Source organism: Acinonyx jubatus, chromosome B3 (assembly GCF_027475565.1).
Source record: "Acinonyx jubatus isolate Ajub_Pintada_27869175 chromosome B3, VMU_Ajub_asm_v1.0, whole genome shotgun sequence".
In the NCBI taxonomy this organism is placed as follows: domain Eukaryota; kingdom Metazoa; phylum Chordata; class Mammalia; order Carnivora; family Felidae; genus Acinonyx; species Acinonyx jubatus.
This window is the reverse complement of record NC_069386.1, coordinates 37,272,294-37,299,226: the sequence shown is the minus strand read 5'-3', so window position 1 is coordinate 37,299,226 and position 26,933 is coordinate 37,272,294. Positions and strand designations below refer to the sequence as shown.

At 35.2% G+C, this 26,933-nt stretch overlaps 1 protein-coding gene and 1 long non-coding RNA gene across 6 annotated transcripts in view; one reads left to right on the top strand and one right to left on the bottom strand.

The window, feature by feature from the left end:
• Nucleotides 1-26,933, top strand: part of IQCH (IQ motif containing H) — a 210,260-nt gene that overhangs the window by 64,264 nt on the left and 119,063 nt on the right. For 3 of the 5 annotated variants that reach the window (XM_027067602.2, XM_027067600.2, XM_053223829.1), the window contains 2 exons: nt 776-896; nt 7,940-8,068. In XM_027067602.2, coding sequence (XP_026923403.1) covers nt 776-896; nt 7,940-8,068 — 250 coding nt within the window. Of the gene's footprint in view, nt 1-775; nt 897-7,939; nt 8,069-26,933 lie in introns of those variants that run through there. The other 2 variants (XM_053223828.1, XM_053223831.1) reach the window with 1 other exon arrangement.
• The window catches only part of LOC113601855 (uncharacterized), a 163,841-nt gene continuing 138,414 nt past the window's right edge, over nt 1,507-26,933 (bottom strand). The window contains exon 7 of the long non-coding RNA XR_008299098.1: nt 1,507-2,591. This is a non-coding gene — a long non-coding RNA (uncharacterized LOC113601855). The remainder of the gene's footprint in view (nt 2,592-26,933) is intronic.

The window sequence follows — 26,933 nt, the reverse complement described above, 5'->3', positions numbered from 1 at the left end:
GTCTATAAATACCAAACAGTTGCATCTTCCCTGCTGAGAGCACCCAGGTAATTCATAATGTCTTACAATAAAGGTAAAAATAGTATACTTGAGCTATACCATTAAATGTGATTTATATGAATACATATAGTCTTTAAAAGCTAGAAACCATTTAACAGAAAGAATTCATATTTCATGACTATAATAAAAGCATTTAATGACTTTAGAAAAGGTAATCATCTACTGTAACTGATCTAGACATCAAGTCTTTAATTCTCTCTGAAATGTTCAAGAATCCACTCAAAGTTCATTTTTAACCTGTTAATGTTGACTGATACATTTATCTTTAAATTCTCCCAGTTTGCTCATTTTTTTTGTTGTTTTTTGTTTTTTGTTTTTTTACTCTCAAAACTCTAATATGTATTTCCTGAGGATTTTGCCTGTACAAAACTTTGCTGTATTCAAAACCTCTTCTGTCAAGATTTAGTACTTTTATATCGTAGTCATTAAAACTGAACAAAATCTTAATAGTTCCTTTATTAACTACTCTAGTGACTTTGCATAGTGGAAATCACAACATGTTAATTGGATTTAATTAACTATTTTAAATTACACAAACTCCTGACAGTAGACAGTAGCACAGGGTACTCATGGGCAATAAAATTGGAGCTGCTATTGCTACTTTATTAAAACTTAATGAAACTATTCATAATCTTATTTATTGTTTACAAGAAGAAAACTGTGTTCATTTTGAAAGCAAAAATGCCTGCTGAAAACAAATTTTTTGATCATCTAGGTGGAGGTTCAGAAGTTAATAAAAGGGTCTACCATATCCAACCTCACCGTTCTCCCAGCTTCTCATCACAGAAATCCCTATTTCACCCCCATACCAGTCTTACAAACGGAAGCCAGGAAAGGTTAGTGATTCAATGACCATTTTATGTGCTTAGGAATGTACGGGAAAGAGCATTGAGGTGGGATGGGGGCACCTGAGTTTGAATTTGGGCTCAGCCATTATTTCTTCTAGGTGTCCTTAGACAAGTCAGGTCCTTACTCTGGCCTGAGTTTCCTCCTCCATAAATCAGAAGGTTGGGCTAAACAATAACTAGAGTCTCTTTCACCTCAAAAACCCATCATTGTATGAATTTCATATTGATTCAGATGTTGGTGTTACTGTGTGTTAAAATTATTATTGTGTTTAGACAGTATTATTAGAATTTTTCAGTCTTCTGAGCAGATAGTTTCTGATGCTATTCTGGTAGCATTCAAAAATTTTTATTTCAATATACTATTATGCAAAAATATGAAGCCAGAATTAATGTAATTGGCATTTCAGCCATGCATGTCTTAGTCTAAATTCTAGTGTTCGTGAATCCAGTGGATTTCTGGTTTTTAGAATTTTTTTTTTTTTTTGAGAGATAGAGAGCACATGCACACACATGGAGTTGGAGAGGGGCAGAGGGAGAGGGAGAGAGAGAATCTTCATCAGGCTCCACGCCCAGCACAGAGCCCTACATGGAACAGATTTCTAGTTTTTAAACAAAAGGTCACATCATCTTCATCTCAGTATCCCCAGTGTCTAGAACCATTTCTAGCATTTTCGAGACCCTACCTGTTGGTTGAACGAATAAGTAAATGAAACAGTAAGTGAATGAATAAGGACTGAGTGTTGTAAATATCATCCTCTCTACTTCTCTCTGCTACTTAATTTTATTAGCTGAAGTATTAAAAATGCCTAAGTGGATCCCCTTTTGTATCTCAAATAAAACCAAGTGATATGGTCTTTAATTATTCCTGTATCACTTTCTATCTGTTGTCTGGAATATTTTGGACTAAAGTTGGTTCCCGAGAGTTCTCTTGGTCCTTGGAGTTTTGAAGTTCTCTGTCTTGTCTGCTCGTCTACTGACCTGTTGGTGGAGGAACAGCAGAACTCAAGAGAACCCAGCATCATTATAAGTCCATTAATGTGTGAAGCTCACAACCATAACTGTTACTTTTTTAGTTATAAACCATTATTGTTCAGCAATCTTTATGATACATGATTTTACTTAGTTTACATATTTACTACCTATGAATACAGAATAACTCCAGCAGAGTTCTTGCTTTAGTACCATATTATGTTCTTCCTTGATCAAATTAGGATGACTGAAATAGTGAATGAGTGAATCGATAAATCAATAAACCAATGAATCAATGTCCACTTTAGCAATAGACATAATGAAAAATTGCTGCAAGACAAAAGTGAATCTAGAACCATGGCAACTTGGTCCGGAAAAAAAACACATTTTTATCCCTCAGTTATCTACCAGAGAACATCTGGCTTTCCATAATATTTGTAATTAATCAACCAATTAATCAACATATATTTATTGAGTACTTACCATATGTATGGTACTGTGCAAGGTAACATAAGTGTCAGGAAAGCACAAGCCATGAAAATGTAGACACAGTGTCTAGTTTTGTACATATTCCCAATGTCCTTACCTGCCATTTAAGCTTCACCTCAGATCCACACATGTCCAGCACGAGGTGAAAGATTAACAACATCCAGAAGAGAGAGTTGTCTCGGAAAATGCAGGATGGACTTCCTAACTTCTTCTTGAACTCTCTTGCTATATCCAAAAAAGAAATAAAGTAGTTTGTTTGTGGTTTTTTTTTTTTTTATGGTTAAGAATTAAGTCTTGGGGCGCCTGGGTGGCTCAGTTGGTTAAGAGTCCAATTTCAGCTCAAGAGATCAAGAGTCCAACTTGATCTCTTGGTTTATGAGTTCGAGCCCCGCGTCGGGCTCTGTGCTGACAGCTCAGAGCCTGGAGCCTGCTTTGGATTCTGTGTCTCCCTCTCCCTGCCCCTCCCCCACTTGCTCTGTCTCTTTCTCTCTCTCAAAAATAAATAAACATTAAAAAATTTTAAAAAAGAAGACTATAAGACTCACAGTACACAAACCAAACTTTCAGGCTGTGTGTGACCTCAAGCAAGTTGCTCTCTGGTCTGAGAATCGACTCCAAACTCTACAAATAGGGCAGGCCTGACCTGGACTTTCTCTATGCTCCCATCACATGGGCCTTCCTTCTGGTCCTCATCAGGCCAAGCACATTTTCACACGGGCCTTCTCAAGTGCCTGTATCTCTGCCTCGAAAAGTCACTTCCTTAAGCATCTGCCTTTTCCTTCATAGATGACCACGATTTGTAATTATGTATTTATTTGTGAATTTATTTAATGTCTTTATCCTTCCTAGAAGCTCCATAAGTTCTCTCTGGCTCACCACTGCATCCGCAGCCCTGACACCTAATAGGCACTTAACAAATATTGGTTCAATGAATGAACTTCTAATCTCTAATCCATTCAATAAGAAAGTAAGAGTGTTATGAAAGTTTAATGAGGCAATGGTGTTAAGGGACAATTTCCCAAAATAGGTAAAATCATGGATCTCATACAAATTTAAAATGAACACATGTCAAAGATTTTATTTATTTAACTCTTTGATTAAAAGAGAGATCTGTAGGATATCACACTGATTTAAAGAGAATCCAAAGAACACACATTTGTAGATCAGAAATATTAACATAAATTTGCAAATAGATGCAAAATTGACTTTTCTATGGGAAGGAAGAGCATCTCTTCACCAGAGACAATTTATTTTCAAGTTTATAGATAAGAATTATTTGCATTTGCATTAGTATTAGCTTTGTTTTGTTTTGTTTTTACAAATTAACCTTAATCTCTACTGAGTTATGAAATAGCTCAGTCAAAGATTAGGTCCAGATAATCCCTAGAGGCTACAGCATTCCATTCGAAAGATATCCAGTAATCTCTTGCTTATTCCAAAACTTAAACAAAAATACTCCTATAGTCTTCCACCATTTTTTTTTTAAAGTTTATTTTGAGAGAGAGAGAGAGAGAACAAGAGTGGCAGAGGGCAAAGAGAAAGGGAGAGAGAGAATCCCAAGCAGGCTCCACGCTTTCAGGGTAGAGACTGAAGCAGGGCTCAATCTCACAAACCATAAGACCACGACCTGAACTGAAGTCAAGAGTCTGATGCTTAACCAACTAGGCCACCCAGGCGCCCCAGTCTTCTACCATTTTGATCAAAATGATCTCAACAAGGGGAGCCTGGGTGGCTCAGTCAGTTAAGCGTCCAACTTCAGCTCAGGTCATGATCTCGCAGTTTGTGAGTTCGAGCCCCACATCGGGCTCTGTGCAGACAGCTCAGAGCCTGGAGCCTACTTCGGATTCTGTGTCTTCTCCTCTCTCTGCCCCTCCCCTGCTCATGCTCTGGCTCTCTCTGTCTCTCAATAATAAATGTTAAAAAAAAATTTTTTTTAATGATCTCAACAAAACATTCAAAAAATAAGTCTGGTCTCATTAGGTTTGTCCTGATTATTTATACATGTGCAACAAGAATATTAATTCTCCATCTAGGCCATCTTAGGTTTGCTCTGCTGAAAGTTTTCATAAGGAATCTCAGATTAAACTTTTTAAATACTCTATTATGTGCTATCTTAAGGCTAGGAAATCAAGCCCAAGAAACTCTGCCTGCCACATTTCAGCTACAGGATTTGTAAATGTGGGTAAATTCCTCTCTTCTAGAGGTGCTCCAATATCCTAAAGTTCTTGGGCCTGCCAGGACATGACCTTCTACCACCTGTAAGGATGGAAAACCTATAAGCCATGTACCAGGCCAGTCTTTTTGGAAGGCTTTGGAAGCACTGGCTCCATACGGTCAACTTCAGTTCTTTAAAAGTTACTTGTCATTCATGATTAATAAGTATCATTCTTAAATATGAAATTTCAGGCAAAGTCTTGGTTGCATAAGTGATTTTTCCAATGATATCTTAGTAAAAGGAGAACAGATTTTTACTGAAATTATGCAAATAACTATCTTGCCATGAAAAGTAAGGAGACTCAATGAGAGTTTCTGAATTTGAGAGATGAGGGGGAGCACATTTAAAGTATTAGAGGTTTGATTTCCCTATTTTCTAGAAATTTTAAGAATATTCAGTTTACATATGCACTTACATCTCTCTGTAAGTCGATCTGAACAGAGCTCCTTTAATTTGCGACATTACAGTCTGATTTATTAATACCATCTGGAGACAGGAAAAATTTCTACATTCGCAATGAGAGATAAAGACTTTCCTGAATTACATAAACACAGACATACAGATACAGACAGGACTTATAGCTTCAATTCTATAATTTCAGCTACAGATGAAAAATAAACACAGAAACACACTTGCTGGTCCAGATACCAAACAGTTATTCTCCTTCTCTGTAGGCATGACATTCCTAGTTGGTCTGAGCTCAAAACACACAAGTGGACAAACAGAAGACTAACAAACTGTATTCTCTATTGTTTCTCACTCAATGGGGAATTAGATCTCCATAAGACATTAATCCATTTATGGAGATCACCAAATTCTCAGTCTCTAGAGCTACCAAGAAGGAATTACTTAGCCATAAATGAACCTAAGAGATAAACAAAACAAAAAATTTTTGTAGGGAGTAATACTAAAGTTAGAAAAGCACTCAGTAAGGGTCTATTGCCACTTTGAATTCACCCACAGGTGCTAAGAAAATACATGCCTGGCGTTGGTTCCTGTGAGGTGCACCATGTCTGGCAATTTCAGGTGAATCTTTTGCTCATCTTGCTGAAGTCTCCAAAATTATTAGGGATATATATATATATATATATATATATATATATATATATATATATATATTTTTTTTTTTTTTTAATGTTTATTTATTTTTTGAGAGAGACAGAGACAGAGTATGAGCAGGGGAGAGGCAGAGAGAGAGAGGGAGACACAGAATCCAAAGCAGGCTCCAGGCTCTGAGCTGTCAGCACAGAGCCCGATGTGGGGCTTGAACCCACAAGTCATGAGATCATGACCTGAGCCAAAGTCAGATGCTTAACTGACTGAGCCACCCAGGCGCCCCAAAGGATATATATTTTAAAGTAAAACCATGACTCTTATACAACTATAAAATGAAAACATCCAAGGTTTTATTCACCTCATCGATTAAATGAGAACATCAGTAAGATGTTACAACTGGTTCAAAGGAGAATCCAAACAACAGATATCTTTACAAATCAAGCATACTGAAATAAATTTGCAAATAGACACACAACTGACTTTTGGGGGGGGTTATTTGCATGTGTATAAACAAGAAATATATGCATTGCTTTCAGTTTTCCATAAATTACCCTTAATCTCTAGAAAATAGACAATTGAAAACAAATGTGATTATAGGGCCAGATAATCTCCAGAGGTTCCAGCATTAGGATAAAAAAATACCCAGTCTCTTTTGCTTATTCCAAAGTCTTAACTTCTTCCTTCCAATGCTAAATGTACACACATGTGTTTATCTAAGATTAAGTGAATCGCTCCAACCAGTACTAAAGCAAAGGTTATAATCACATTCGCTGGGTTTCCCTCTGAGTTTGGTAATGAAAATATATTGAATTAGAAGAAGCTCTGTTTTTCACATCTGCAAGTCAGGCATAGTTCTTGGAAACGGGATTTGATATTTAAAGGTGGAAAATATACGTTGAGGACACAGAATTAGTCTTAACATTTTAAAGTGGTTAAATCCAGTGCTATAAAAATTAAAACCTGAAGTCCTAATTTCAAAAGGGGCTTAAAGAGTTGTACTCTGGATTAGCACTTCTTAAATTTTTAAAGTACAAAAGATTGACCTGGCATGCTTACTGAAAATGTGGATTACTGGGCCCCAATTCTACTGGATCTCAAACTTCAGGACACATTAAGTATGTCCTAGAGTCTTCAATAATACAGATTCCCAGGCCCTGGTTTGGGCAGACCCAGGAGAGGGCCCAGGAATATTCATTTTTAATACATAACTCTCCCCCAAAATGACTCTGCAGTAAGCAAACTAAAGAGTTCTCTTTGGATTCATTGGTTTATGAGGGAAGTCTTCTGCTCCACAACCCCTCGGCGATCATTCCTCTGATTCCTGTAACACTAGACTTAATAACAGCATAGCATGGTCATTGAGGGACTAAGGCAAATGGAAACAATACTTGTTCTTCTTAGGGTCTGTGCCAACTTCCCAACTTAGTCCAGCTTGGTACACAGCTTGAGGATGAGGATTTCCTTGAGACCTATGGTTCCTTTACTTTCCTTCCTGTTACACGAAAGCAACAAGAAGCTGAAGCCCTGTCACAAGTTTATTTCACATACTCCCTGGGTTTCTGGGTTTCTGGCTTCAATACAACAGATCCATCTTAATGAAAGTATTGTCCCTGCTAGAAGGCTTTGCTCAATTATTCATTGATTCATTCATTTGTTTATTTAGTTAACAGTCTCCTGTCCTTAAAAAGCCCTGGGACCACCCATGCCGACATAGTAGGAGTTCTAAGTATTGTAAATTAGTTGCATTAATACTAACCATGCTGCTCAGTTACACTAAATTGATCTATTTGGGTGATCACATCTTCTGGTGACATGAGTAATGTCTGAAAATAACTTTTCTTTTATAAAATCTGACTCATTGTCACAACAGCTAAATAGTTTTAAAGCACATAGATTTTTTTCTTTCAGTAAAAAACATCTCTATGGTTATGATGACCGTGTACTTGTTTTTTCCGAATTTTAAAAAAAGAGTAACAAGATTATCAATAATTGAAAAATGTTACATATAAAGAAGTTTTAGTGTGCCCTGAAATGATATTTCTACCTTAAAATGAAATTATCATAATACAAGTTTATTTCATATTGGCATTATTGGAAATGCCATTTTTTTCCTTGGGTTAGAATTAATGGCTTAAATGAATGTGTACCATAGCTGTTTTTCCATGCAGAGGATGAAGGCACTAGATGTACTCTCACAAATAAGAAGATGAATAGAGTAAGTTACACTTGTGAAATTGATGGAGCTCAGACGTTGTGGAAACACTTGGCATTAAAACCATATTCTTCTAACCTTCCTTTCCAGGAATTTTAAGTATGATAGAACGAGGACTGATTCCACCAACAGCAAGGATTACCTTTCAGAATCCACCCATTGCACCTAGAGCAGCTCTTCTGCATAATTTTGATGAAGCACATAAGATTCCACCTGCTGGTAAGACAATCTTGCCTGTATGCTTAGTTGCGGATACACAGGAATTACCCCCCGCCAAAATCTAGTCTTCCAATATCCAACTTTTATCTTCAATAATAAGACATGAAAGTTGTAACAGTTGTGAGTCTCACTTGGCTGAATAAAGTAACTTCAGTCTCTTTGTCACATACCTACGCAGGGCCTATTGTCTGTGTGTTAGAAGGTTGGTTTTTTCCAGAGGCCTGCAGCTTGGTTGGGAAAACAAGACAGAACAAAGATAAAAAAATACAAAGAAGCATAGCATAAAAACCCAGTGGATGTTAAAGTCTAGTGCTACAGGTGTGCAGAGGAATGATAGAGGCAGGGTGAGAAAACAGACTTCAAAGAAGAGCCTGGATGAAATAGGGTGTTCGAGAAAAGTGCCCATCTGGGAGTCTACCAACTAGTTGCAGAACCTCAGACAAGACAATTACTTTCTCCAGGCCCCAGCTTTCCCAGTTTGGAAATGAAGAGGTTTGGGCTAAACTAATTCATCTGTTCAACAAATGTTTGTCGAGTGCTTGCTTTATCAAAAGTAGCATTTAAGTGCTGGCGACCCAACAGAGAATAAGTCAGACAACCTTTCTGTCCCCATGGTGCTTACATTCCAATGAGAGATACAGATAATAAGCAGGTGAGTAAATGAGAATTTAAGCTAGTGATAAGTAAGAAATAAAACAACATGAATGAGAGTGGAAAGGAGGTGGTTATTTTGCTTGTGAGGGGAGGGTCAGGAAATGCCTCTCAGAAGATGTACAAGGCTTGAGTTGAGGTACAAATGATCAGAAGAAGCCACTAATGTAAAGATCTAGGGGAAAGTATTTCAGATATAGGCCAGCACAGATACAAGGGCCTAAGGACTAAGGAGGGAATGAGCAAGGCTAGTGTGGCTAGAGAGCCAAAAGCCAGAGAGAGAGAGACAGGGAGGAGGTGAGACTGGAGAAGTAGAGAGGGATGACATGCTGCAGGCTGAAACAGAGACTATGAGTTGTCCTCAATATTCATTCTTCTCTACTTCCACAATAATGGAGTCATGGTGGGCACATGTCAGGTTAGCTAAAGACTACATTCCCCAGGCTTCCTTTCGGCTAGGTGTGCCATGTGACCAGGTTCTGGACAAAGAAGATGAAAGCAGAAGTGGGAAGGGAAATTTCTGGCCATTAGGAATACTACTACTATAACATTCTCGTACATGTCTTTTAATGTACATATATATGCATTTCTGTTGGATACATATCAAAAAGTAGAATTGCTGAGTCCCTTCTGGGAAGGGAAACTTCTGGGCTTCTGCCTTTCCTTTCCCTTCTCTGGCTAGGTGGGAGGCAGATGTGATGGGCAAGCACATAAGAGTCAGAGATAGAACTCTGTGTGGCACCTCTGAGTTTGGCAGAGCTGCCCTGCCAACCTGGGACTGTCTTCCTTTCAACTTTTGTGTCTTCCTTTCAAACTCTTTATTTGTTTAAACCATGTAATGTATTTTAAGATCTTTCTTTGTAAACATCTTTGACTATAGCAGAACCAGCACAGCTGCCTTTCAAACCATGATGAAGAGTTGGATTTAATCATAACTCCAATGAGAACCCAATGAAAGGTTTAAACAAGAGGATGAAGTGATCTGATTTATACTTTAATAAGACCATTCTGACTGCTTTACAGATGATGAATCATAGGGGAGCAAGAAGACTAGTTAAAGGCTATTTTGGTAAATGAGGTGAGAAATGATGGTGGATTTGAGGAAGTATCAGAGGATTTGAAGAGAAGTGAACAAATCCAGGTAGAAATTTGGAGGTGAGCCATGAGGGCTGGATGACGGATAGGAAGGAAAGAGAGGCATTGAGGATAAATATGTATAAATGTATGAATGAATTATGTATGAGTGTGCCCAATTTTGTATTCATTCTACTGTTGATGGGAATTTCAGTGGTTTATAGTATAGGGCCATTAGGAATAATACTACTAGGAACATTCTTGTACATGTCTTTTAATGTACATATATATGCATTTCTGTTGGATACATATCAAAAAGTAGAATTGCTTCATAGGGTATACATATGCTCAGCTGTAGTAGATATTGCCAAATGATTTTCCAACATGATTATGCTGCTTTATTTTCCTACTAGCAGTACATGAGAATTCCAGATAATATATATCTTTATCAACATTTGATTTCAGTTTTGTTTCTTTTTAGAATTTTAGCCATGCTGATGAGTTTGTTGTGGCATCTCTTTGTGGGTTTAATCTTCATTTCCCTGATGACCAATAAAGTTGAGCAGGGTTTTTCTGGTATACGTATTGGTCATTTGAGTATCTTCTTTTAAAAAGTGATTCAAGATTTTAACCTATATTTTTTAAAAAATGGGTTGTCTTGGGGAGCCTGGGTGGCTCAGTTGGTTGAGCATCAACTTTGGCTCAGGTCATGATCTCATTGTTCATGGGTTCAACCCCTGCAGCAGGCTGTGTGCTGATACCTCAGAGCCTGGAGCCTGCTTTGAATTCTATGTCTTCCTCTCTCTCTGCCCCTCCCCTGCTCACACTCTGTCTTTCTCTCTGTCTTGAAGATAAACATTTAAAAAAAATTTTTTAATGGGTTGTCTTTCTTTTTCTCAGTTATTTATGGAAATTGTCTATGCATTCTGGATTCTAATCTCTCATCAGTTATATGTATTACAAATAATTTTTCCTACTCTGTGGTTTGGCATTTCATTCTCCTACTGGTGTCTTTTTTAATTGAACTTTTGATTTTGAAATAATTGTCATTGGGATGTAAGAAGTAACACAGAGAGATCCCTTGCACTCTTAACTCAGTTTTCCTCAATAATAACCTATGGCAAAACTATAGTGCAATATCACACCTGGATATCGATACTACCAAGATACAGGATATTTCCTTCAACCAAAAGATACTTCATGGTGTCCTTTTATGGTCACACCTACTCCCCTCCTGCCCACATCCCTTCAATAATCCCTGCTGACAACAGTCTGTTCTCAATTTCTATAATTTGATCATTTCAAGTATGTTAGATAAACAGAATCATGCCTTGTGTACCCTTTTGGGATTGGCTTTTGTCACTCAGCATAGTTCTTGGGAGATTCATCCAGAGTGTTGCTTATATCAATAGTTTGTTCCTTGTTATTGCTGACTAGTACTCCATAACATGAATGTACCACAGCTGTTAAACCACTCACCTATTGAAGGATATGTGGGTTGTTTCCAGTTTGGGGCTACTATGAACATTTGGGGCTACTATGAACAGCTGCTAGAAATATTTGTGTACAGGTTTTTTTTTATGAATATATGTTTTCATTTCCTTGGGATAAAGGCCCAGGAGTATAATTGCTGGATCTTATGGTGATTGTTTGTTTATTTCCTCTACATACATTTAGAACGACATCAAATAGTGTTAGAATTTTTGTTTCAACCATCAAATATAATTTAGAAAATTCAAGAGGGAAAGGAAAATCTACTGTTTTACCTATATTTTTGCTTATCATGTTCTTTCTTCCTTCCTGATGTCAAGATTCTTTCTTTTATCAATTCCTTTCTATTTAGATAATTTTCTTTAGCTATTCTTTTAGAGTTGGTATACTAGTGAAAAATTATCTTCATTTTTCTTCATCTTAGAATGTCTTGATTTCCCCCTTTATTTTTAAAGGATTCTTTCACTAAATATAGGATTCTGGGTTGACAGTGTGATTTTCTTTCAGTACTTAAAACACAAGTCGTGCCACTTCTTTTGGGGCTCCATGGTTTCTGATGAGAAATCCACTGTCATTTGAATTGTTTTCCCCCTGGAAAGATCTTGTTTTTCTCTTGCTGACTTCAAGAACTTTTTCTGGTTCCAGGTTTAAAAAAAATTTTTTTTTAACATTTATTCATTTTTGAGAGACAGAGAGAGAGCGTGAGCAGAGTGGGGGCAGAGAGAGAGGGAGACACAGAATCCAAAGCAGGCTCCAGGCTCTGAGCTGTCATCACAGACAGAGCCCAATGAGGGGATGGAACTCACAAACCTTGAGAACATGACCTGAGCTGAAGTCGGAAGCCTAACTGACTGGGCCACCCAGGTGTCCCCAAACTGGGTAATTTCTATTTTCTACCTAGTACATCATTGATTCCTGTCTCCCCCTTCATTCTGTTGTTGAGCCATCCACTGAATTTTGTACTTAGATGATTTTGTACTTGTATTTTTCAGTTCCAAAATTTTAATTTGGTTTCTCATTATATGTTCTATCTTTGTATGTGTGGAAACTTTCTGTTTCTTGGCTGAGATTTTATATTTTTTAATTTGTTTCAGATGATTTTTTAATTGTTTGTGGAAGCATTTTTATGATGTCTTCTTTAAAGATTCTGTCCAATAATTCTAAGATCTCTGTCATCTTGGTGTTGGAATCTGTTCACTGCCTTTTTAATTTAGTTTGAGGTCTTCCTGGTTCTTGGTATGGTGAATGACTTTCAATAGGAACTTTGACATTTTGGGTATTATGCCATGAGACTCTGGTTCTTATTTAAATGTTTTAGCTGGTTCCTCTGACACCTATTTATTCCCTATGCATTTGAGGAGCAAGCCAAATTGGCGGTGAGAACACCTTGGTTATGTATTATTTGATTTCATTTGCTAATATTTTTACCATTTTGTTCCTCTGTGAGGCTGGCCCAAATTTTCCTTTCCTTTAATGTTTTCCTTTTGCTTTAGTATCAAAGTTAGTCTTGCCTCAATAAGTGACTGCTATCTTTTTATATTCTCTGGAAGAGTTTGGATAAAATTGGTATTATTTCTTTCCTAAATGTTTAGAAGAATTTGTCAGTGCAACTATTTGAATCTGTGGTTTTCTTTGGGGGTGTATTTATATTTTTAGGTTTAATTTCTTTAACAGGACTATTTTGATTATCTCTTTTGTCTGGGTTGGTTTAGTAAATTAACTTTGTCCAAGAAATTTGTCCATTTCATCTAAAATCTCAAATTTACTGGAATGAAATTATTTACAATATCCTCTAATTATTTTTGTAGTATCTGTAGGATCTGTGACGATGTGTTTTCATTCCTGATGGTTACTTCTGCCTTTCTCTTTTTTGTTGATCAACCTCTCCAGTTTATCAATTTTATAGTAATTTTTAAAGAATCAAATTATGACGCTATTGATCCTTTCTGCTATATTTTCTATTTAATTGTCATCTGCTCTTATTTTTATTATTTCTTCCTTCTATTTACTTTTTTGGGGTTTAATTTTCCCTTTTAAGAAAACGTATTGGTAATATACTTAGGTCACTAATTTTCAACTGTTATTTGTTTCTGATATAAAAATTGAAGGTTATGAATTTCACACAAAGCACTATCGTAGCCAGAAAAAGCCTTGTTTGTTATATCATATTTTCATTATCATTTAATTTAAAATATTTCTAATTTCTTCTTTGACCCATGGAATATTTAGAAGTGTATAGATTTCAGTACTTTCTAGTTATATTTTTTATTACTGATTTCCAACCTAATCCCACTGTTTAGAGAACACACACTGCATGCTTTCAATTATTTGAAATCTGAGTTATTTTATGACCCTACCATGTGATCAACTTAGGTGAACGTGCATTTTTTTTATTTGTTAGGTAGGGTATTCTGAATATATTCAATTAGGTCCATTTAATTATGTTACTCAAATTTATGTCTCTGTTAACTTTTTGCCCATTTATTCTATCAGTTGCTAAGAGAGTTTTGCTAAAGTCTCAAACTATGGTTGTATAATTGTTAATTTCTTTTCCCTTTTTTTAGTTCCATCAGTTTTTTTGTTCCTATTACACATACTTATAATTTACTCCTTTACAGAGGGAATGTATTTTCTCACCGAAAGAATTAAGTGCACAATGATTTTAAGAAGGAGTGCACAGTTTCTCTAGAAAGGACCAGATAGGAAATATATTATAAGCATTGCATACCACATACAGTTTCTGTAATGTATTCTTCTTTTTTTGTTTTGTTTTGTTCTGTTTTGCTTGCAACCCTTAAAAAACATAAAAACCATTCTTAGCTTAAGGACCGTACAAAATCAGACCACAGGATAGATTATACCTCTGGACCATAGTTTGAAAACCCCTGACTTTAAGTATTAAAGTTCAGTGTGTTCCAGTAATTATACCAAGAGCCAAATGAAACAAAAATCAATGCATATATTTGTATGCCTACTATATGCCCAGATTCCAAAATTTTATTCTTTGCCTTTTTAATATTAAGAAATATCTCTGAGTTCTTTTTTCCCACTCTGAGATCTTTTAATGTAAAACAATTTTTCTGGAATCACATCCTCTGGAACATATTCGTTCTATCATCACAACCACTTTCCTCATCTTTGTCAAAAATTAACCTTAACTAAGTGCTTCTGGCTGCATTACTAGAGTCTTTTGAATGGTGGCAGTGTCAACATTCTCACAATCACTTATTTCTTCTACCATTCTACTTACAATTGATTTCCATTTCATTTTCAGCACTATCCACTTTTGTCCCTTTGCTACACTTTCAACCGTTAGCCAGTTCTTTTTTTAAAAAGTGTTTTATTTGTTTATTTTGAGAGAGAGAGAGAATGGGGGAGGGGCAAAGAGAGAGGGAGAGAGAGAATCCCAAGTAGGATTCACACTGTCAGCTTGGAGCCTGATGCAGGGCTTGATCTCACAAACTATGAGATCATGACCTAAGCCAAAATCCAGAGTCAGACACTTAACTGACTGAGCCATCCAGGCGCCCCACCAATTCTGTCTTTTAATTATCCATTTTTGTAAAAACCCATGTGGCTTTATCACTGAGACAAGAAGGCAATACTACCATATTATTTGCAGTCTGTATGTGAATTCAAAAATAGATATACAGTGACCAATCACTGACAGACATTGATAGATGTGACAGTATTGGTTTCTAATCATGATATGCATCTGTCATTTATATAGTGATTTTTGGAACAAAGATCTAGAGTAAAGTTTGTGCTTTATGTAATTACTCACAGTTAATATACCGTAGTAACTGGATTTGGACCATGTTTTCAGGAGACTGGTATTTAATTAAACTGTGGTAATAAATTTGGGCATACTGAAACAGTGCAAAGTAAGTACTGCCTATATATTAAATGTGAATGGTCTAAATACACCAATTAAAAGACACAGGTTGTCAGATTGGATAAATAAGCAAGATCCAACTATATGTGGTATACAAAAAACTCATTTTAAATTTAATGACATAAAAAGGATAAAATAGAAGGAGGAAGAGAAGTGAAAAATCTTCCTTATAAAACAATCCCTAATAACATATAAGTAGTTGTTCCTCCATAGAGGAGGTGTAGCTTAATTCTCCCTCCCTTGAATGTGGACTGGATTTACTGACTCATACCCAAATAACAGAGTATAGAAAGGGGAAAAATAGAAAATTTACAGTTGAGAAACCTGGAAAGCCCTACCTTAACCAAATGCCCAAGGTTAATATCACCAATAATGTTATGTTGATAATTTATGTCCTCTGATATGATGTGATGAGGAGAGAACGTCATATCTGTAGTGTTCTACCTAAAAACCCATAACCCCGGTCTAATCATGAAAAAAAAAATCATATAAAGCCAAACTGAGGAAATTCTACAAAATACCTGACTAGTACTCCTCAAAATTATTATTGTCATGAAAAATAAAGAAAAAATGAAAAACTATCTCAGACTAGAGGAAACTAAGGAGATTTGTTGACTGAATACACCATGATACCCTGATCAGATCTTGGAACACTAAAAGGACACTGTAAAAACTAGTGAATCTGAATGAAGACTGGCATTTAGTTAATAGTAATGTACCAATGATGGTTTCTTAGTTTTGACAACTGTGCCATGGTAATAAAAGACGTTAACATTACGCGAAATTGAATGAGGGTATACAGCAACTTTTCTGTAAATCTAAAATTATTCCAAATTTAAAGTTAGTTTTTTTAAAAAAGTCAAAAATAAATGATGGGAAAAGGCATCAATTAAATGTAAATTTAAAATTAATAAAAAGGAGATTGATGGGAAAGCTATACCATGCAAAAAATAATCCAAAAAATCTAAATTGCCTCTATTAATATCAGACAAATGACACAGTAGCAAGAATAAAGAGGGATATCAATGATAAAAAGTCCAATTCAGCAAAAAGACAAAAGAATCCTGTGTATGTACCTAATAACAGAGATTCAAAATACTTGAGGCAAAAATCAATAACAATATAGATAACTTGAACAACATTAACAACCTATTTTAACACATTTAAGGAATTAAAACAAACAGTTGAATGTTCACTCATTTCAAATACACATTCAACAAAATAGATTATTCTGAACCATAAAAAAAATCTTACGAAACTTAAAGGAACTGAAATTTTACAAAATATATCTCTGACTAGAGCATATTTAAACCAGACATGAATTAGAGAAAAATATCTAGAAAATTTCCCAAATATTTACAAATTAAAGAACATACTTTTAAGTAACTCATTAGCCAGAGTAAATCACGAGGACATTTAAAAATATTTTGAATTGATGCAGAAAAAGCATTTGACAAAATACAGCATCTTTTCTTGATAAAAACCCTTAAGAAAGTAGGGATAGAAGGATCATACTTGAAGATCATAAAGGCCATATATGAAAGACTCACCACTACTATTATCCTCAGTGGGGAAAAACTGAGAGCTTCCCGCTAAGGCCAAGAACACAACAAGGATGTCCACTCTCACCACTGTTATTCAACTTGGTGTTGGAAGTCCTAGCCTCAGCAATCAGACAACACAAAGAAACAAAAGGCATCCAAATCAGCAAGGAGGAAATCAAACTTTCAGTATTCACAGACAACATGATTCTCTATGTGGAAAACCCAAAAGACTCCACCAAAATACTGCCAGAACTGATACATGACTTCGGCAGAGTCGCAGGATATAAAATGAATGTACAGAAATCAGTTGCATTTCTATATACCAATAATGAAGCAGCAGAAAGAGAAATCAAGGAATTGATTCCATTTACAATTGCACCAAAACCCATAAAATACCTAGGAATAAACCTCAACAAAGAAGTGAAAAATCTATACACTAAAAACCATAGAAAGCTTATGAAACAAATTGAAGAAGACACAAAAAAATGGAAAAACATTCCATGCTCATGGATTGGAAGAATATTGTTAAATGTCAACACTACCCAAAGCAACCTACATATTCAATGCAATCCCTATTAAAATAACACGAGCATTCTTCACAGAGCTAGAACAAACAATCCTAAAATTTGTATGGAACCAGAAAAGACCCCGAATAGCCAAAGCAATTCTGAAAAAGAAAACCAAGTCTGGAGGCATCACAGTTCCAGACTTCAAGCTATATTACAAAGCTGTTATCATCAAGACAGTATGGAACTGGCACAAAAACAGACACATAGGTCAATGGAACAGAATAGAGAACCCAGAAATGGACCCACAAATGCATGCCCAACTAATCTTTGACAAAGCAGGAAAGAATATCCAATGGAAAAAAGACAGTCCCTTCAACAAATGGTGTTGAGAAATTGGACAGCAACATGCAGAAGAATCGGCCTGGACCACTTTCTTACACCATATACAAAAACAAACTCAGAATGGATAAAACCTAAATGTAAGACAGCAAACCATCAAAATCCTAGAGGAGAAAACAGGCAACAACCTCTTTGACCGTGGCTGCAGCAACTTGTTACTTGGCACGTCTCCATAGGCGAGGGAAACAAAAGCAAAAATGAACTATTGGGACCTCATCAAGATAAAAAGCTTCTGCACAGCAAAGGAAACAATCAGCAAAATTAAAAGGCAGCCAACAGAATGGGAGAAGATATCTGCAAATGACATATCAGATAAAGGGTTAGTATCCAAAATCTATAAAGAACTTATCAAACTCAATACCCAAAAAACAAATAATACAACAAAAGACATGAATAGACACTTTTCCAAAGAAGACATCCAGATGGCTAACAGACACATTAAAAGATGCTCAACATCACTCATCATCAGGCAAGTACAAATCAAAACCACAGAGAGATATCACCTCACATCTGGCAAGATGTGGCTAAAATTAACAAGTCAGGCAACAACAGATGTTGGTGAAGATGCAGAGAAAGAGGAACCCTTTTGCACTGCTGGTGGGAATCCAAACTGGTGGAGCCACTCTGGAAAACTGTAGGGAGGTTCCTCAAAAAATTAAAAATAGAACTACCCTAAGACCCAGCAATTGCACTACTAAGTATTTATCCAAAGGATACAGGAGTGCTAGTCTGAAGGGGCACATGCACCCCAATGTTTATAGCTGCACTATCAACAATAGCCAAATTATGGAAAGAGCCCAAATGTCCATCAACTGCTGAATGGATAAAGATGTGGTCTATACACACACACACACACACACACACACACAATGGAATATTACTTGGCGATCAGAAAGAATGAAATCTTGCCATTTGCAACAATGTGGATAGAACTAGAGTGTATTATGTTAAGAGAAATAAGTCAGTCAGAGAAAGACAAATATCATATGACTTCACTCATATGGAATTTAAGAAACAAAACAGATTAACATAAGGGAAGTGAAGCAAAAATAATATAAAAACAGAGAGGGAGACAAACCATAAGAGACTCTTAAATACAGAGAATAAACTGAGGGTTGTTGGCAGGGTGGTGAGTGGGGGGATGGACTAAATGGGTAAGGGACATTAAGCAGGACACTTGCTGGGATGAGCACTGGGTGTTATATGTAAGTGATGAATCACTAAATTTTATTCCTGAAATCATTAATAATAATAATAATAATAATAATAATAATAATAAAGTATTAAAATATTTTTAATTGAATGAAAATAATAAAACATATCAAAATTTATAGAATGCAACTAAAATACTATTTATAGAGAAAATTATAGCATTAGATGCTTATACTAGAAAGGAAGATAGATCTCAAACTAATTATCTAAGTTCCTACTTCAAGAATCTAGGAAAAGAAAAGCAAATCATACCCAAAGCAAGCAGAAGGAAGTAAATAACAGAAATGAAAGTAAAGGAGCAGCTAGGTGGCTCAGTCAGTTAAGTGTCTGACTTTGGTTAAGGTCCTGCTCTTGCAGTTCATGAGCTCGAGCCCTGCCTTGGGCTCTGTGCTGACAGCTCAGAGCCTGGACCCTGCTTCAGATTCTGTGTCTCCCACTCTCTCTGCCCCTCCCCTGCTTGTCCTCTGTCTATCTCTCTCTCTCAAAATAAATAAAAACATTAAATTTGTTTTTCAAATTTAAAAAATAAAAAAGAAATGAGGGTAAAAAGCAATGAAATTCAGAATAGATAAAAATAGAGAAAATTACTGAAACCAAATCTGTTTCTTGGAAAATATCAACAAACTTGGTAAACCTCTAGCCTAACAAAGGACTACCAAAGATAAAAAGAGAGAAGGAACAAATTACCACTATCATGAATGAAAGAGGAGTCATCATTACAAATCCTATAGATATTTAAAGGTTGATATGGGAACATTATAAATACCTTTATGCCCATAAATTGGACACCTTAGACTAATGGACAAATTCTTTCAAAGACACATGCTACTGAAGCTCATCAAGAAGAAATAGATAACCTGATTAGTCCTATATCTATTAAGGAAATTTAATTTGCACTTGAAAACTTTCTTAGAAAGAAAACACAAGTTCCAGATGGCATCCCTGGTGTATTCTACCAAACAATCAAGAAAGAAATATTACCAATTCTACTACAAATTCTTCTAGAAAATAGAATACAACACTCCTCAGACCATTTTATGAAGCCAGCATCACCCTGATATCACAACTAGACAGACATTAGAGGACAAGAAAACCACAGCCTATTCTTCTTCATGAAAATAGACATAAAAATGTCCCACAAATATGAGCAAATTGGAATCCCACAATATTAAAGAAATAATACATCATGACCATGTAGGGTTTATCCTAAGAATGCAAGACTGTTGCAACATTTAAAAATCAATCAATGTAAATCATCGTATCAACAAACTGAAGAAGAAAAACCATATGACCATCTCCATCTCAACAAATAAAAATAAAATAAAATTCAACATGCATTAAATAATAATAATTTTAAAAAACCTAAGGGAAATATAATATAAAGGAACTTTCTCAGCCTAATATAGGACATCTACAGCTAAAATCATACTTAATAGTGAAAGATCAACTGCTTTCTATGTAAGATCAGAAACAAGGCAAAGATGTCTACTTTCACCACATCTATTTAACATTGTATGGAAGGTCCTTGCCAATACAATGAGGTAAGAAAAAGAATAAAGGTATGCAGATAGAAAATAAAATTTAAACTGTCTCTATTTGTAAACAGCATGATAACTACAAAGAACATTTGAAAGAATCTACAAAAAAGCACTGAGAGAATGAATAAGAGAGTTTGGCATGGTTTCAGGATAACAGATTAATATATAAAAATTAATTGAATTTCTATATACTAGAAATCAACAATTGGAAATTGAATTTTAAAAAAACAATGCCAGGGTCCCTGGCATGTTCAGTCAATAGAGCACGTGACTCTTGATCTTGGGGTCAAAGGTAAGCCATGTTCATGGATTAGAAGACTATATTGTTATGTTAATCATCCAAAGTTGTCTATTAATTCAATGCAATCCATACTAAGATCAATCGGGGGCGCCTGGGTGGCTCAGTCGGTTGAGCGTCCGACTTCAGCTCAGGTCATGATCTTGCAGTCTGTGAGTTCAAGCCCGCGTCAGGCTCTGTGCTGACAGCTCAGAGCCTGGAGCCCGCTTCGGATTCTGTGTCTCCCTCTCTCTCTGCCCCTCCCCTGCTCATGCTCTGTCTCTCTCTGTCTCAAAAATAAATAAAAACTTAAAAAAATATATTTTAAAAAAAAGATCAATCGAATATATGGGTAGAAACTGACAAGCCAATTCTAAAATTTATATGGAAAAGCAAAGATGCAAAATAATTTTGAAAAAGAAAAGTAACGTTGGAGAACTTAGGTTATTTGAGTTAGTATAAAGTTCTAGTTATCAAGACAGTGTGGTATTAGCAAAAGGATGAATATTGAGATCAATAGAACAAAACAGAGAGTTCAGGAGTAAACCTACACAAACATGGTCAATTTATTCTAAACAAGGACATGAAGGCAATTCAATGGAGAAAGGATAATCTTTTCAGCAAATGGTGCTGAAACAGTTGAAGATAGTTATTTAGAGAACCTTGACCCATACCTTGCACCATGTATAAAAATTTACTTGGAATAGATCATAGAACTAAATGTAAAGCCTAAAACTAAAAAAAGCTTTTAGAAGAAAACAAAGGGGGAAACTTTTTGTTTCCTCAGATTAGGCAAAGATTTCTTAAATACCACAAATCCATAAAAGTAAAAAATTAACAAATTGGACTTCACCAAAATTTAAAATTTCCTCTCTTTGAAAGACAATATTAAGAAAATGAAAGGAAAAGCTACAGATGAGGAGTTAATATTTCAAAACGCATATTTGACAAAGAATTTTTGTCCAGAATATACAAAGAACTCTTATTGAAACTCAATAAGAAAATAAATAACCCAATCACCTATTGGACAAAAGACTAGAACAGAAATTTTACCAAAGAAGATATACAGATGGTAGATTGGTAAATGAAAGCATGCTTAACAGCATTAGATACTAGGGAAATACAAATTAAAACAAGTCTTAATATATTTAAGATAATTAAAATCATACCAAGCTTCTTTTCTAACCACAATGGTATGAAACTAGAAATCAATTACAAGAGAAAAACTGGAAAATTCACAAATATGTGCAATTTAAACAACCAATGGGTCGAAGGAGAAATCAAAAGGGAAATTAGAAAAATACCTTGAGACAAAAATTGAAACATAACATGCCAAAACATACAAGATGCAACAAAAGCAGTTCTAAGTTCATAGCAATAAACATATATACCAAGAAAACAGAAAGATCTCAAATAAACAACCTAACTTTATACCTCAAAGAACTAGAAAAAGAAGAACAAACTAAGTCCAAAGTTATAAGGAAGGAAATAACAAAGATCAGAGTGGAAATAAATAAAATAGAGACAAGAACGACAAGAAAAAATATCAATGAAACCAAGAGCTAGTGTTTTGAAAAGATAAACCAAATTGACAAACCTCTAGCTAGACAAACTAAGAAAGAAAAAGAAAGAAGACTCAAATAAAATCAAAATGAAAGGGGAGACATTACAAATGATGACACAGAAATACTAAGGATCATAAGAAATTATATGAACAGTTATACATGAAAAATTAGATAACCTAGATGAAATGAATTCCTAGAAACATAAACTTACCAAGTTTGAATCATGAAGAAATAGAAAATCTGAAGAGAACAATTACTAGTAAGGAGAATGAATCAGTAATCAAAACTTCCCAGTGAAGCAAAGTCCAGGATCAGGTGACTTCACTGGTGAATTCTGCCAAGCATTTAAAGAAAATTTATACCAACCCTTCTCAAATTCTTCCAAAAAATAGAGGAGGAGAACTTCCAAACTCATTTTATGAAGCCAGCATTACCTTCATACCAAAGCAGACAAGAAAAGAAAATTACAGGCCAATATTCCTGATAAACATAGATACAAAAAATTCTCAGTAAAATATTAGCCAATTGAATTTAACAATGCATATATAGGCCCATACACCATGATCAAGTATGATTTATTCCTGGATAAAGGATGGTTCCACATATACAAATCAACACATGCAATATACTACATTAACAAAATGAAGGATGAAAATCATATGATCATCTCAATGGATACAGAAAAAGCATTTGACAATATTCAACATCCTTGCATAATAAAAACTCTCAACAAATTGGATATAAAAGAAATTTCAACATCATAAAAGCCATATATGACACCCCACAGCTAACATTATACTCAATGAACAAAAGCTAAAAGTTTTTTTTCCCTAAGATCAGGAACATGACTAGGATGCCCACTCTTGCAACTTTTATTCAACATAGTTCTGGAAGTCCTAGCCAAGGCAACTAGGCAAGAAAAAGAAATGAAAGATATTTAAATCAGAAAGGAAGAAGTAAAATTGTCTCTGAAAATGACATATTCTATATATAAAATTCTAAATACACCACCAAAAAATGGTTAGAAGTAATAAGTGAATTCAGTAAAGCTGTAGGATACAAAATCAATACACAAAAATCAGTTGCATTTCTATACACTAACAATAAACTATCAGAAAGAGAAATTAAGAAAATAATCCCATTTACAATAGCATCAAAAAAGAATAAAATACTTAGGAAGGAATAAATTTAACCAAGCATGTGAAAGATCTGAAAACTATAAAACATTGATGAAGGAAATTGAAGAAGACACAAGTAAACGGAAATATATTCTAAATTCATGAATTGGAAAAACCATCTTGTTAAAATGGCCATACCACCCAAAGCAATCTATAAGACTTGCCATTCCAATGGCATTTTTTTTTTTACAGGGATAGAAGAAATAATTCCTAATACTCAGAAACTCTGAATAGAGAAAGCAATCTTGAAAAAGAAAAAAGCTGAAGGTATCATATTTCCCGACTCCAAACTATATTACAAATCTTTAGTTATCAAAACAGTATGGTATTGACATTTAAAACAGACACATCAATCAATAGAACAAAGAGCCCAGGAATAAAACCATGTTTTTATGGTCAATTAAGTTTTGACAAAGGATCCAAGAACATACAATGGCAAAAAGGATAACCTCATCAACAAATGGTGTTGGGAAAACTGTACCTCCACATTGAAAAGAATGAAACCAGACCACAATCTTATACACAAAAATTAACTCAAAATGGATTAAAGACTTCAACATAAGACCTGAAGCCATAAAACTCCTAAGAAAGCACAGGGGTAAGCTCAATGATATTTTGGATTTAAAACCAAAAGCAAGGATAACAAAAGCCAAAATAAATAAATGAGTCAACATCAAAGTAAAAAGCTTCTGCACAGAAAAAGAAACCACCAACAAAATGGAAAGGCAACTTTTGAAATGGGATAAAATACTTGCAGCCCACAAATCCAATAAAAGGTTAATATACAAAATATATTCAGAAGCACATACAATTCAATAGCAAAAAAACCAAATAACCCAATTAAAAAATAGGGAAAGGACCCGAACAGACATTTTTCCAAAGAAGACAAAGGGCCAACAGGGATGTGAAAAGGTGCTCAACATCACTAATCCTTAGGGAAATGCAAATCACAACCACAATGAGATATCCCTCACACCTGTCACAATGGTTGGCATCAAAAAGACAAGAGAACAAATGTTTGCAGGTGGTGGAGAAAAGGGAATCATTGCATACTGCTGGGGAACATGTAAACTAGTAAAGCCACTAGGGGAAATAATATACAAGTTTTGCTAGAAATTAAAAGTAGAACTACCATCTGATCAGCAATCCCACTTCTGGGTATACAGCCAAAGGAAACAAAAATCATTATCTCAAGAGGTATGTATTCCCGTTTTCACTGCAGTATTCATAATAGCCAAGATATGGACACTATTTAAGTGTTTGTGGATGGATGAATGGCAAAAGGAAATGTGACATATATTTGTGTGTGTGTGTGAGTGTGAATATCATATCATATCATATCATATCATATCATATCATATCATATCATATAAATAATATTATATGAATAATATAACATAATATAATGTTATTCAGCCTTAAAAAAGAAGGAAATCCTGCCATTTGTGACAACATGGAGGGAACAACATGAATCTGGAGGGTATTATGCTGAGTGAAATAAGCCAGGCACAGAAAGACAAATGCTGCATGGTATCACTTATATGTGCAATTTTTTTAAATGTCAAATATATAGAAACAGAGAATATAAAAGTGAGTGCCAGGGATTGAGAAGTGGGTACAGGTTGGTAAAGGGTACAAACTTTCCACTATAAAATGAATAATGTCTGAAGATCTGATGTAAAACATGGTGACTACAGTTGATAATGATATAGTGTATAATTGACATTTGCTAAGAGAGAAGTTAAATGTTCCCATTAATTTTTAAAAAATAAATAAATGTGTGAGGGGTGCCTGGGTGGCTCAGTCGGTTTAGCGTCCAACTTTGGCTCAGGTCATGATCTCGACGTCCGTGAGTTCAAGCCCCGTGTCAGGCTCTGTGCTGACAGCTCAGAGCCTGGAGCCTGTTTCAGATTCTGTGTCTCCCTCTTCCTTTCTCCTCCCCCACTCATGCTCTGTCTCTCTCTTCTCAAAAATAAATAAATGTTTAAAAAAATTTTTTAAATAAATAAACAAATAATAAATAAATAAATAAATAAATAAATAAATAAATAAATAAGTGAGATGATGTACGTGTTAACTAGATGGGAAGGAATTCTTCCACAATGTGTGTGTGTGTGTGTGTGTGTGTGTTCTCAAACTCCCACAATGTACACTTTAAATATCTTACAATTTTGTATGTCAATTATACCTCAATAAATCTGAAATTAAAAAAGAGAAGGCACAAAGAAATAATATTAAGATAAAAAAGATACATAGAATTTTTTTTTAAATTGTCGTATGATAACTTTATGCCATGTATTTTTTAATGAAATGAGAATTTTCCTTGAGAAATAAAAATTGTCAAAATTAACTCAAAAAAAAGCAGGAAACTCAAAGAAAATGATGCCATTAGATCATTTGAACTGGTAATCAAAAATAGATTTCTGTGTTAAACAACACATGTGGGTGTGTGTACACATGTATGCACACAGAAATATACCAGAAGGAAAAAGTCCTCAGGCCCTTTGATAGGCAAGTTCTACTAATTTTAAAGGATCACTAATCATCATCTTAGACCATTTCATAGAAAAAGAAAAGAAGAAAAGCTTGCCAACTGATTTTATGAAGCTACTATAGCTATGCTACCAAAACTGGATGAGGACAGTGCAATAAAAAAATACATGGATTGGGGCACCTGGGTGTCTCAGTCAGTTGAGTGTCCAACTTTGGCTCAGGTCATGATCTCACAGTTAGTGAGTTCAAGCCCTGCATCAGGCTCTGCACTGACAGCTCAGAGCCTGGAGCCTGTTTCGGATTCTGTGTCCTTCTCTCTCTGCCCCTCCCCCTACTTGTGCTCTGTCTCTCTCTTTCTCTCTCTCTCTCTCTCAAAAATAAACATTAAAAAAAAATTAAAAAGAATACATAGGTTGATCTCGGGAACACAGAGGCAAACATTCCAAATAAAAGTTAGCAGTATGCTTTTTTACCTTCATCATGATAAGGAAGGATGTGAGGAAGACTCAACATTAGAAAAACCAAACAACACAATTCACCACATTAACAGATTAGAAAAGAAAAATCCTATGATCATCTCCATATATGGGAAAATTAAAAAATCATGTAATGCAATTCAACATTAATAAATAGGTGAAAATCTTGGAGCAGAGTAGAAGAGGATTTTCTGACCCTGATTATTGCCTTGTTCAACCAAAACCCCAGGGCCAACAATATTCTCAGCAGTCCAGCTTTAGGAGGATTCTATCTTTCCATTAAAAACAGAGACAGTTCAAGAATGACCGTTACTGCCACCATCATTGAACATTGTCCTTGAGGCCCTACCACAGGCCATAAGACAAAGAAAGGGAGGAGTACTAGCCAGGAATGTATGGTACTGCAATATCAGAAATCCTCACTTAACAGTGGCTTAAACAATGAGGAGTTCCTCGGTCTCACACATAAGAAATCAGGAAGCAGGCAGCATAGGGCTGGTGGTACTCATCAAAAGAATTGCAACAGCTCTCTTTCTGCTTTACCTTCTTTAGCATGTTTGATT